At 43.3% G+C, this 13,538-nt stretch overlaps 1 protein-coding gene across 6 annotated transcripts in view; it reads left to right on the top strand.

The window, feature by feature from the left end:
• The window catches only part of rps6kc1 (ribosomal protein S6 kinase polypeptide 1), a 167,317-nt gene that overhangs the window by 109,945 nt on the left and 43,834 nt on the right, over positions 1 to 13,538 (top strand). For all 6 annotated transcript variants that reach the window (XR_013499639.1, XM_078229800.1, XM_078229803.1 and 3 more), the window contains one exon: positions 8,627 to 8,674. Coding sequence is in view for 5 of the 6 variants with exons in the window: in XM_078229800.1 (XP_078085926.1) it covers positions 8,627 to 8,674 (48 nt within the window). In the remaining variant the exon portion in view is untranslated. The remainder of the gene's footprint in view (positions 1 to 8,626; positions 8,675 to 13,538) is intronic.

The following is a 13,538-nucleotide window of genomic DNA, read 5'->3' as shown; positions in this document are numbered from 1 at the left end:
AACCCTTAAGGGAAAAACTCATGTAGTTTTGTCAGGGTCAGTGGAAAACTAAAGTTAACCTAAACTCACTGCCCGACATTTATCGTACCTTCAGTTTGCCTGACGTTTTGTGTTGCTGCCTGCTTCATCACTGAACACGGTAGAAGCAAAGTAATTGTGGTGCAAGAAATGAAAGGACAGAGCACCATGTAACAACCTCGCCACTTATTGCACCATAATATGAACAGCTTTGTTTTCTTAAGAGTGAATTATTACCGTGATCTCTCACTTTCTCTTTCTCTCTCACCCTCCTGCATCTGCATAAATGTATGTTTATCTTAACCCTTGGGTTCATATTTGTGAAGAAAACTGGTACCCAGACGGAAATAAAGTATTATACAGAGAAAATTAATGAGACCCTCTTGACATTCCAATCATATCTTCAAAGGAGACTTTATTTAGTGACCTTGTATTAAACAGATGTGCCAAACTATATTAATTTTCTTAAGCACTTTCACAAATTATGTTATTCTTCAGAGACTGAGCAGAATCCTGAGGGGTTGTCTTAACTATCACAGTGAATCATTTTCAGCAGCTTCTTTTTCTAATCTAACACTAGGAGTGCTGAAAGTAAATTACAAGGCAAAAGCCTGATTAAATTAGCAGATGAATGTAGGCTTAGCTCTTCCCGTGTCCCCATTTGTTTCAATTTCCTCATTTTAATTTGAGACCCAGATTTCCTTTGACGAAATAGAAATTAAATTACAAGATATTTGCTTTTACATGCTGATGAATTCATGCAAATCAATGTTGCCTACATAAAAAATTTTAGTTTTTTGTTGTGGGAGCTGAACAGGTCAGACAGATATTGCAGCAGGTTTGGAGGGTGGGGAGGATTTGAGGGCCCGCCGACAATGTTGACGATATTGGGCATGTTCAGATTGGCGCGGAGATCCTGAGCTTGGGACATCTGTTGAAAGGCGTACTGTGGCTCCTCCTGGAGCTAACAATCATTGAAATCAGTGAGAAGGCCAACTCTCCTGACCCTTCATAGCTGTTAGGAACACCTTAAAATGTTGCACCTTGGGTCTAGAATCATAGAAACCCTACAGTGCAGAAACAGGCCATTCGGCCCATCGAGTCTGCACCGACCACAATCCCACCCAGGCCCTACTCCCATATCCTACACATTTACCCGCGAATCCCTCTAACCTACGCATCTCAGAACACTAAGGGGCAATTTTAGCATGGCCAATCAACCTAACCCGCACATCTTTGGACTGTGGGAGGAAACCGGGCACCCGGAGGAAACCCACGCAGACACGAGGAGAATGTGCAAACTTCACACAGACAGTGACCCAAGCCGGGAATCGAACCCAGGTCCCTGGAGCTGTGAAGCAGCAGTGCTAACCACTGTGCTACCGTGCCGCCCTAACTGGGTCTAACTGGGTTCTTCAACAGCAATGTGATTAACGAAATGTGATAAGTAACAGAACCGGCCCTAAAATAAATTTACAATCATGGAGTGCTGTTAATAGAAATAGTAGATTTTTTAAAGCTATTTTGCATAATTTATGATATTTTTAAAACTTATTTTGGCTCCTATCTTCACTTTTTTCATGATGGGTAAGGATCCTTGCCCCAGTGGACCATTTAATTGGCACGGGATAGGCCTTCTGTCCCGAATGGAGAAAGTAGTTCCACCTCTTAAGAGCTGTTGGCAATCAAGTGGTTGGCAGCTCTTTGGACCCAGCAGCGCCATCTGGAATGGTGGCCACTGCCGAAACTGCATCCAGTCCCAAAAGCAATTGTCCCTGGAGCTGGTTGGAAAGGTAAGTTAGGGGAGGATATCGCGAAGGCCACGGTGAGGCAGAGTAGGAGGGTTGGGATGGACAGATCACTGGCGGGGGGTGTGGGGAAACATTTGGGATTTTTTGATGCACCCGGGGGCACACTTACTACCAACAACCAGTGTAGTGAAAGCACCTGGCCCAATCTTTTGATCTGAATCTTGGATTGACCCAGCATCACGACAGTGTTTTGAGGGGAAGAGTGCCGAATTTGCACTTCCCCTTTGTGTGAAATAGTGCTCACTCCAAAGAGCTTCACTCTTATTTTAAGATAATGCCCCCTTTTTTGTGTATTTCGCCAATCAGAGAAAATAGTTTCTCTGCATCTACGCTCTTGAACTCATTTGTCATTTTAGACATCTCAGTTAGATTACCCCTTGACCTTTTAAACTCAAGGAAATAGACGCCTAATTGTTCCACCTGTTCCAATAACTTAAGCCTTTAGACTACAGTACCGTTCTGTGAATGTGCTGTATCTCCTCTCAAGCCAATTGGTCCTTCCTGAGTTTCAGTGCCCAAAACTAAACACAGTACTTCAGATGGAGTGTGACTAAGGCTCAATACAGCTAGAACATAGTTCCCTTCCCTTTGTATTCCAGCTCTTTGAGTTAAATGCTAACATTCTGTTAGCCTTTTGACTCTGTTTCATACCCGTGCATTAGATTATAATGATATGTGCATGTGACCACTCAAACGCTCTTGCTTCCAAGAGAGTTTGAGTGGCCACGAGGTCAAGAGTTCCAGGTCCCTCACCTTGGAAAAATATTCTGCATTGTTTTATTTAGGATCTGAAGTAGATGATCTCACCCATCCCAGTTTTGTCCCATCACTGTTGGAAATTTTGGCTAAAAAGGTCAGAGTTGGACCAGTTCCAATGAGAGGTTAAAAATCTGAACCCGTTTTCAACCTACCTGCACCCAGTTTAAATAGAGATGGGCAAGTGCCCCTGTTTATTCACCACTTTCTGACCGGCTGGACTTTGGGGTCTAGGGAAAGGAGGTGAGTTCTGCTGGGTTCAGGAATAAGTGCCTTTTTGCTTACCTGCCCAACTGGATCCAGTGCCCACGATTAGCCCCCTCGCCGTTTCCTGACCCTTCCGGTCTCCCTCTCCATCTTGTTCAAAATATTCCACAATTCAGAAAATGCAGAATCGAGGTCCTGTAATTGATCAACTGTTCTTGAAACAGATTGACATTCCCACTGCCTGCATCAGGACCCCACCGAAGGTGGCGGATAGCTGACGTACTAGAGTAAAGTTCAGGACCATTTACAGGAAACTATCCCTCATTTACTCCAGCCAGGTGCTTTTATAATCACCAAATGGATTTGGAATGGGCGCTGTAAAGATCCAGACTCGGGATGAGTGCAGCTCCAACAACACTCAAGAAATTAACACCATCCAGGACAAAGCAGCCCATAATTCGACTGACACCGTATCCACAAACCTTCAGTCCCTCCACCACTAGCGAATAGTAACAGCAGTGTGTACTATCTACAAGATGCGCTGCGGGAGTTCACCAAAGCCCCTGAGACAGCACCTTCCAAAGTGACAATCATAGCTATCTGTGCCTGTTACCGGGTGGAAAATTCCTCCTCCTCCCATTGTAGGCTCCCAATCTGACCTTCCAGTAACCACTCTTGCTCGGTGGGGTCTTCAGGCTGGGTGCTCCCTTGACCTCCCTCGCAGGGCCTTTGACTTCACCCACCCCCATCTTTAGGCTTCTGATCTCCCCAATAAGACTTCTAATCACCCCTCCTTCCTCTTTTCCTCACCCCGTCCTACGCTGGTGGCGATCTGAAGCTCACGATTCATTCCTAGTTTCTGTGAATCGTTCTCCAGGCTACCTGACTGCATTCTCTGCTGCAGGTTATCCTATCACCATTGACGGTCCAGCTTGTCAATTTGACAGGATACTGGGTGTGAAACAGAATAAAAATGTTGTAATGAGGTCTTGCTGCTAAATTGAGCAGATCCGGCGCATTCTTGACCACACTCCAGGTCCCCCCTCCCCGTGCATGTTGGGGCTTCAGTCTTTGATACATTTCAATCACATTGTAACAATTGGCTGGTACCTGGTGCCTAAGTTCTTCTCCCTCCCTTCTTAAGTAATGGCGTGTCATTGCAATTTTCAAATCCAGTTAATCCTTGAACCTACTGAACTTTGGAAACTTATGGTCGATGCATCTGCAATTTTCTAATCTATTTAGTTCTCAGGATGGAAACCTTCAGATCCAGGAGATTTGTCTATCTTTTGAGTTCCATTATTTTCCTCCTTGCCTTTTTTTGACTTTTATTAAATCCTCTAAATTCTTCCTGTTGACTTTATTTTGGGTTCCTTTGTAATGTTGGTATTTTGCCCTCAACTTCCATTGTGAAAACCGATACTAAGTACTCATTTAACAAGTCTGCAATTTCTTTATTGCCCATTATATTCCTGTAGGTCTTTCCCTTTCATAATCTGACATTAGCCTGACTGTTTATCTTATATTACAAAAATTGTTAGCTTTGATATCCTTTGCAGGCAGGGTTTTTCATATTTCTTTAGGGCGGCACGGGAGCACAGCGGTTAGCACTGCTGCTTCACAGCTCCAGGGACCTGGGTTCAATTCCCAGCTTGGGTCACTGTCTGTGTGGAGTTTGCACATTCTTCCTGTGTCTGCGTGGGTTTCCTCCGGGTGCTCCGGTTTCCTCCCACAGTCCAAAAATGTGCGGGTTAGGTTAATTGGCCATGCTAAATTGCCCTGTAGTGTCCCGGGATGCGTAGGTTAGAGGGATTAGCGGGTAAATATGTGGGGATAGGGCCTGGGTGGGATCGTGGTCGGTGCAGACTTGATGGGCCGAATGGCCTCTTTCTGCACTGTAGGGTTTCTATGATTTCTATGATTTACCATTTTTGTATCATGATGTTGCTTTTTGATAGCTCTCCCAGTTATGTGGATTTCTAACTTTTCTTGCATTCGTGTAAACCTTTCCTTTTAGTTTGATGTCTCATCTCATGTGTTGAGCATAATTGCCTAACTAAATAAATGGCACCTTTACCTTTTTAGGCGTAAGTGCTGGTTTTGTTGTTATACTAAACAACCTCATTGAATACTTCCCACTGTATCTGTAGGTTTACCCATTAATGATTCATTCCAGTTAACTTTGATAAAATAATTTCTTATCCCTTCAGTGTGTTCCATACTTAAAACTGTAAACCTGGGTTTGAGACTGCCTCTTCTCGCTCATGATCCAAATATCAATTCGATCATATTACCGTCACTATTTTCATGTACCTTTCCTGCCCGATTGTTAACCGTCTGGTTTGTTTCTCATCATTAAACCCTAATAAAAAATATAAATCTGTTCTTGTTACTGGTTTAAGATTTTTTTTGTTACATGCTTCCCCAATCTCTATATTTGTGCATTCTCCCTAATTTAGATCACTGTTGTAAGGAGGTGTGTAAACAACTCCCATCAGTTTTGCATCCTCTGCAGTTCCTTAATTTTGTCTATAGTGTTTCCAAAGCCTGACCAACCCGAGTGAAATCCTTTCTTTTGTTCTAATTGTGTGTATTTGTTTTTTAAAAAAAAATCAATATTACTACTACCCCTCTTTATCAATTTCCTTGTCCTTCCCAAAGAACTTATAACCTGGAATTTCTGGCTCACAATCATGCTAAGCTCATAGTCAGGTTTATTTGTTAATATCCAAGTCAAATATTTTCAAAAAGATAAATGTAAGGCTAAATGAATCTATTTGGAAGCTCTGCTGTTTCCTTTCTCTGTCTCGATGGTTGTTCTCTCTGCTCCCTGCCTGCTATAATATGCAATCGTCCGTTGTGTCCTAGTTGGCAATCTTCCTCAAACCTGTCCTTTTGTCCCCGAATATGCACAATCCATTCTCCTCTGCTAGAGTTTCTCCCTTCAGTCACGATGCCTCTTTACTCTGGGCACCCGTGCAATGAAGATGCCTGACAGGATTTTGGGTGACAGCAGCTGGTGGACCCCTGGGGCAGTTGTGTTTTACTGGTATTTGGTTAGGACATTGGAATTAAAGTCAGTAGCATATATAAGCAAATTTATTCAACTATAATTAATGTTGCTGCATTTTGAAAATATTTTCCGATTATAACCTACAAAGGGAGTTAGTTTATATTGGTAAGCAATAAATCCAGATGGGAAGAAGAATGTGTCCTCTTCCAGTTGATTATTTTGTTACAAGCATAGTTCCATGATAGCCTGGTGGTGAAACAGTAAGGCTGCTGTCTTTTCAATCCAAGCTGTAAGCTAACTATCATAGAAGCATGGAAAATAGGAGCAGGGGTAGGCCATTCTGCCCATCGAGCCTGCTCCGCCATTCAACATGATCATGGCTGATTCTCTATCAACGCCATACTCTCGCTCTTCCCCCAACATAACCCTACCCACCTTGCCCATATGGCTCATTTTCATGTGCATGAACAGTGATTGTTATGTGTGGAGAGTTTACAACTGAGTGTTCCTCTCCTCACTTGGCATGTGCGCACACCCCCTGGTCAGCAGCGCCACTGAATAGCCAGAGAGGCCAATGTAGTGGCCCCCATTTGTTTAATTGTAGCAGCCCTAATTGGTTCTTGATATGGCTGAGACCGGAGTTAACTGCAGTGATGAAGTGTTCTGAATTGAGGGGTTTTAATCAACCATTAAGCACTGTTAGTGGGAGTAAATTGGAAAAGTTCAGTTATGACCAGCACATGTGTTTGCATGTCAAACTGGGCACAAATTTGAACTGCTGGTCATTCCAAGCTGCTCGTGTCAGAAATGTGGGGGTTCACAGACATTTCTTTTTCAAAATCCCATTTGTTAAAAAATTCATTCATGGCATGCGAGTATCACTGACTGGGCCAACATTTATTGCCCATCCCTAATTGCCCTTGAAATGTGTGGCTTGCCTGGCCTTTTTAAGAGGGCATTTAAGAGTCAGCCACATTCCTGAAATCTGAAGTCATGTGTAGGCCAAACCAGTCAAGATTGGCAGATTTCCTTCCCTAAAGGACTTTGGTGAACCAGATGGGTTTTTACAACAAATCGATAATGGTCATCATTAGGCTTTTAATTCCAAATTTTCTATTGAGTTCAAATTTGAACCTGGGTCCCCAGAGCATTAACCTGGCTCTTTGGGTTACTAGTCTAGTGTCAATACCACTAGGTCACCGCCCTTAGTAAGGATATGCAGCCAATTTCCATGCCAGTGGGAAGGACTTGAATAATTCCATCTAAGTCCACATTCAAGGTACCCTTATACAGACTTAGAATGTTTTTTCACTGAGTAGTGCTTGAATTGAGGACAATACTGATTTTTCCACGTGGTCTATATCCTAGAAATCGGCATCTGAATTGTCTGCTGATAAATGTCATTTAAACGTAATATTCACCAAAGGAAATTCAATGATCAACAGAAATAGAGAAAAAATTGCTACAAAAGCTAATGAGGCTTTAAAATGGCCAAAATTGACAGAAAAGGAAAATTTAAAGACTGTTAAAATTTGTAACTAATCAATTCAAAAGGAAATGGTACCCAGGGTAACTGTGGCTTCTTGAGCTTTCCAGGTAACTAACTGTTCAGGAACTTTGAGTCACTGTCGTAGGAAATGCTGATGGTATCGTGGGAATTGACTAAGAAATTACTGAATCTAGATCCAAATGTATAGATCGTTAAAATGCCAAAACTGCTGAAGAATCCTCAGTGAATGAACATGGCTACTGATATCAACTTGTAGCCCAATTATATTGGAGAAACACCCACAGAGGTAGTAGTCTTCTGCAGTCTCCCAACTGTCTTAAAATAACTGAATCAATCTCAGCTTGTGTAATCTGTAAAAAATCAAAATTTCCTTCAGTACCTTCATAAAGCCACTTGTCTTTGCAATTTGATGTTAGGACATGTTCTTCAGATATTCTGGCAGGCAAAGTTAGAAAACCAACTATTAAAAATTTGCACTCAAATAACTGGTCTGTGGTACTGTGCCTCAAGTACCCACTATTGTAACTACTGCAGATACATTGGATCGAGGAAAGGAATCAATTTTCCATCATGACAGGAGGAGGGGAGGGAGAAAAGCCACTTTGCGGCAAAATGTTAACTGGTTTTGGAAAGGCGTTTGCCACCTCCCCCTCCCCCTCCCCATAGAAAGCATTTACTGTGGAAGATAAATAATTAAAATGCAAAATACTGCATTTCTGTTTACATCATAGAGCACCAGTTGGGTCAGATACAACCCAGCTGTATTCCATGCATATTCCACAGAAGTTGGCAGCAGAAATATTCATGTTTTAGTAAGTAAGTTTATGAAAGCTCAATTGCTGCAGATTTAAAGAAGTAAAAGTGATTAAATATGACATTGAACAGATGGAGACTATCTACCCGCCTGATGTATCTGGCTCTAATTATATTATCATTGGTTTCGCCTGGCTTGGAGGAGGTGTTTCCAGGGGCTGATTTACAGTCATTTATAAAACACCTGTTTGGGAAAACTATCTGCCGACGGCCAATTTAAAAAAAAAAAATTCACAGATGTGCTTTCTTCATGTCAGCACACTGTAAATATTCTCAGGCTTTATGAGGGAAGAGGAGAGGAGGCAGTGAAAACATTTGTCCAGCATTTTTCCATCGTTCCATTTTAAGGTGTTTCTTTTGGGGTTCTCTACGATCTAAGTAAATTCATTTTTAAATGCAACTTGCAAACTGGTTTGACGTTGGGATAAATGTGCATACAAATGTTCTGATCATTCTGTGTTGATGGAGACCTGATAATGTCTGCATTTGTTTCTCAAGGTTTTACTTGTGTTGGATTGCAGAACACAGGAGACCTTCATTTTAAAAGTAAGCAGCTGTTTACAATTCTTACTATTTCACGGCTCAATTATAAAAATGCAACTTTGCCATTTAGTTACTGTTAGCTGTAGGAGTATCCCCAATCAACCATCTCATTTCTGGATCCCATTCCTACCGTTGGGATGAAATGTGGAATGGGAACGCAAAAATCCCGATGGCTGGACCCAGAGAGAATTTTGTTGGAGGCAGCCATGAAACTTCATACAAATTAAATTGGCAAACAGGCTCCTAAATCTTGAGGACGAATATCCTAACCCTAAAAGTTCAGCAGACCAATGTCAGGTGGGCACTGCTGAAGATTACAGAGCGGTGCGAGGGCACGTCCACTAATTACATATGGGGGATATAAGAAGGGCCTAGGGTCATTAGACATTAGAGGGTAAACCCCTTCCCTCCCACAGTAAGGAGCACTGCCGCAGATGCAGCCATTTATTAGCTTGGCACCTTCCCCCATTGAATGGAGCATCTGACTTGGCTACCTAGCCTATTCCTGCAAATCCATCATGTTTTACGGATGACCTCTGAGCTCAAGGGGCACCCCATATGCAGGCTGGCCATCAAGGGTGCTGCCCCGCATCCATGGGCCCAAGTCTTTCTCTTGTTCCCCTGCTTGCCTCAGCTGTACTGCTGTAATATTGGAGGGAAAAGAGAGAAATTGCACCAGATCTTTCTTGTGTGGATTGCTAGTGAGAATCTGTTTGCCCAAAGACTGATGATAGTAAGGCCAGACTTGATGCACCTTTTCCATCCTGTAATCATTTGCACTTTTAAAAGTCTGGATGGAAGCATACAAAGTTGTTTCAAGTCACATTCCAGATACAAAGATACCACGGTACCATTTTGAAGAAGAGCAGGGCAATTCTCCCATTGTCCTGCCAAATGTTCACCCCCCCTTAACCAATATATGTTGATAAAGGTACTGAACTGAGCATAATTTGAATTTTGTTCTGTGTGGGTGAAGGAGGAAATGAGGCCAGCTTAATGTATTGGCCTTTCACCTGGAGAAGACAAATTTAAATTCTGCTAAGGCAGATGGAATGGAATCTGTGTTTCTATCTCTGTCTCTTTAGCTTGACAGCTGTTATCATAAATGAAAACAGTTTGGGCACTCTCAGTCCATTTTAGGCAGCAGAAAACTGCCTGTAATTCATCACCAATTGACAATAATTCAGCAATCACATACAAAGGTGCCTTAAGGATGACTGATTTCAGAAGCAGAAATCTCTCAGGCTGGTAAGGTACAGGGTGCTCTTCCCAATTTGGGTGTTATTGCAGTTCCACTTGTGCTGCATTGTTGCTCAGTGAGAGTAAAATGAGTCTTCTCCCTCTGCCTATTCTTTGTCTTGGTAACTCATTCTACATGACCTTTTATGCATTACTGAATTACCAATTTGTCAGTGAGGAAAATAAATAATGAGCTAGTCCCCTTATTGTGGATCACTTTTTAATATATAGTCAATGGAAATTCCAGTTGGCCTAGATATGTTGGTCAAATGGTTGTTAATTTTGGGAATTGGCTGATTTACTTACTATTTAGGGTAATAGTAAAATTCCAACATGTTTCCAAACCGTTTTCCTAAAGTCATAGTTATCTTTAATGATTTCTAAATGAAACCCTCCCATGTGCTTATGTAACAGTGAATATGTGTCTTTGTATATACGTATTTATACATGTAATGGTTATATATGTGTGTATGCGGGAGTGTATATATAAAAAATCTTTTTACTATTATATTCCTGCCGCGTATTTCATGACAGCGGAGTTGGCCCGCCATTGGCCAGCAGCAGGATCTTCTGGTGTCGCCGTTGTCAACAGATTGTCCTGTTAAATGCACCCCTTGCCACCAGGAAACCTGATTGGGGGGGGGCGGGGGAACAGTCAGTAGGGCCAGAAGATAAACCCCCCCCCCGGAATCGTCCATGCTCCAGGTCCCAACCCTGATCACCTCTGACCCCTCACGTTCTGATCCCCGAACCCTAATCATTCACAGTTCTGATCACTTGTGCTCCCAACCCTAAATTGCCGGTACCTTGCCTTTCTGACTCCAGGCTTCCCATCCCAAACAGATCTTGACCTGGGCTCCTGATGATTTAACCAACCACCTTCAACCCGCACCAACCCCAATCCCAAGCCCCTAACCTGATCCCAACTCCTGGCTCATGTTTTTTCAGGATCACCAACCCAATCCCACGTCCAGCCTCCTGACTCCAGGGCCTTTGCCCCAAATTGATTTCGTAGCTCCTGAGACTCCAAGGGCCAGATTCGAGACAGGTAACTCGTCAGGAAATTTCCTGACTTGGCAAACCTGCATTGGAAAATAGTACCCCAACAGAGTGGGGCCTGCCTTCCCCAGAAGCAGTTCAGGTGTGGCTGAATGCTGAGGCACGCAGGCTTGGTTTTCTGGAACTGTGCCCCAGTTGTTTGGTTACATTTGATGCCCTCTAACCATTACAGCCCATCACCCACCCATCAGCTCCCCATGCGAGCTCATGCCCCCACACCCACCCCCATTCCCCCTCTTATAGCTGCCAAGCCAACTTATCACCCTTACATGCCCACTCAGCCAGTATATTCTTTGTACAGAGCCAATGTAACAATAATATGTGTGAAACTGCTTTAAAACACCCATTCCAAATTCTTTAGAAAATTGTGTTCCTTGCAACCCTATAATCATCAGACCATTAAAAGTTTCAATAAAATAAGCTATAAGCACTTCATTCTTAATCTTGTGCAAATAAACATTGAAAAATTGACAAAAAAGTAACTTTTAACCGCATAAAAATGACAAACAAGCAAAGTCAACAGTTCTGTCCAGGTGTGTAAGTAATCTCCCACTCACATCATCATTTTATGTGGCTGGTCACTTAGCCATGCCTCATTATGTATGCTTGTATTTTTTTCCGTAAGCAATTTCACACATGCTATTGTTACTATAGGATTCACTGGTTCTGTACCGAGTGTATACAAGATGAATGAGCATGGAAAGGCCAAAGGTTAGCATGGAGGGCATGATGGGCCATTGGGGTGGGTGGGTGAGGGGGGCATGCCATTGAGTCTCGATGGAAGGGGCATGGGAACATTAATAAAACCTTTTGAACTTAACTTTCAAAATGTTCCTAAATCCAGACTATGGTTCAAAAGCTCTGAGGTCCATGAACCATGAGTCGTGGAAAAGCTGGCTACGTTATGTGGAAATTCTGGTGGTGGATGGTGTGCCCCCAGGAGATCCCCACAATGGAGTTGACCAGGTCAGGAGTGCAGAGTGTAGGCTTGCTGCCAGCACCCTTATTGCATGCCAGTGAAAATTTGGCGTGCCAAGGATCAGGGTTGAGAATCATGAAATTGGGTCCCATTCGCCATTTTAAAATGTCCCTAACCTTTGTCAGGACATAGTCAGAGGCATGAAAATCCAGGCCCTGGCTCATTGACGCAGCAAGCTGATCGGCTGCACCAACCCACACACCTCCCAACCATTGTCTCACTACCACATGGTCGACCCAAACCCAATTATCTGATGGTTCAAAGATAGATTTTACTCTAGTCTTTGCTGCTGAGCTGTTGCACCGTGTTAACTGCATTACAATCCAGTCTGAGACCCAGTATTGGAGCCACCTCAAACCTCACTGTTTAGGTAAACCCAAATATCTAGGCCATGATCTTGCTGGTAAATTTTCAGTTAATATAGAAACATAAAAGATAGAAGGAGGCCATTTGGCCCTTCGAGCCTGCTCTGCCATTCATTACGATCATGGCTGATCGCTCAACTCAGTAGCCTGATTATGCTTTCTCTCTATAACCTTTGATCCTATTTGCCCAAAGTGCTATATCTAGCCGCCTCTTGAATACATTCAATGTTTTGGCATCAACTACTTCCTGTGGTAATGAATTCCACAGACTCACCACTCTTTGGGTAAAGAAATGTCTCCTCATTCCCTTCCTAAATGGTCTATCCCGAATCCTCACTGTAACCCCTGGTTCTGGACACTCCCACCAACGGGAATATCCTTTCTGTATCTACCCTGTCTAGTCCTGCCCGAATTTTATAAGTCTCTATGAGATCCCCCTCATTCGTCTGAATCCAGCGAAAACAATCCTAACCTAGTCAATCTCTCCTCATGCATCAGTCCCGCCATCCCCGGAATCAGCCTGGTAAACCTTCACTGCACTCCCTCGAGAGCAAGAACATCCTTCCTCAGAAAAGGAGACCAAAACTGCACACACTATTCTTGCTGTGACCTCACCAAGGCCCTGTATAATTGCAACAACACATCCATGCTCCTGTACTCAAAACGTCTCGCAATGAAGGTCAACATACTATTTGCCGCCTTTACTGCCTGCTGCGCCTGCATACTTACCTTCAGCGACTGGTGCACAAGGATACCCAGGTCCCGCTGCACACTCCCCTCTCCCAATTTAATTGAGCCATCGTTAAGCAGGAATCTGGTGTTCAGTACTTCTGTGTGTTAGCGCTATATGAATCAATACAACCCATACGAACATACAAATTAGGAACAGGAATCGAACCTGCTGTCCCACGAGGCTGCTGTTTCATTCGAAATGATTATGGCTGATCTTATTATGGCCTCCACTTTCCTGTCTACCTACTGCACCCTTGGATTCTTGAGTGATAAAGCAGTCAATCTAATAACCCTGCATCTACTGTTGTCTGGGGAAGAGAACTTTCACAGCCTAACAACCCTCTGAGAGAAAAACAAAATTGCCCTTGCCTCCACCTGAAATGGAAGACCCCTTGTGTGGGATTCTCCAGCCTCCCAGCTGTGTCTTTTTCGACGGCAGGAGGCAGTGTGCCGTTCGGGGGCGGCGGGATTCTGTGGTCCAACCGCTGTGAAT

Source organism: Mustelus asterias, chromosome 15 (assembly GCF_964213995.1).
Source record: "Mustelus asterias chromosome 15, sMusAst1.hap1.1, whole genome shotgun sequence".
Classification (NCBI taxonomy): domain Eukaryota; kingdom Metazoa; phylum Chordata; class Chondrichthyes; order Carcharhiniformes; family Triakidae; genus Mustelus; species Mustelus asterias.
The sequence above is the reverse complement of the archived record's forward strand: the minus strand, read 5'-3'. Positions and strand labels throughout refer to the sequence as shown.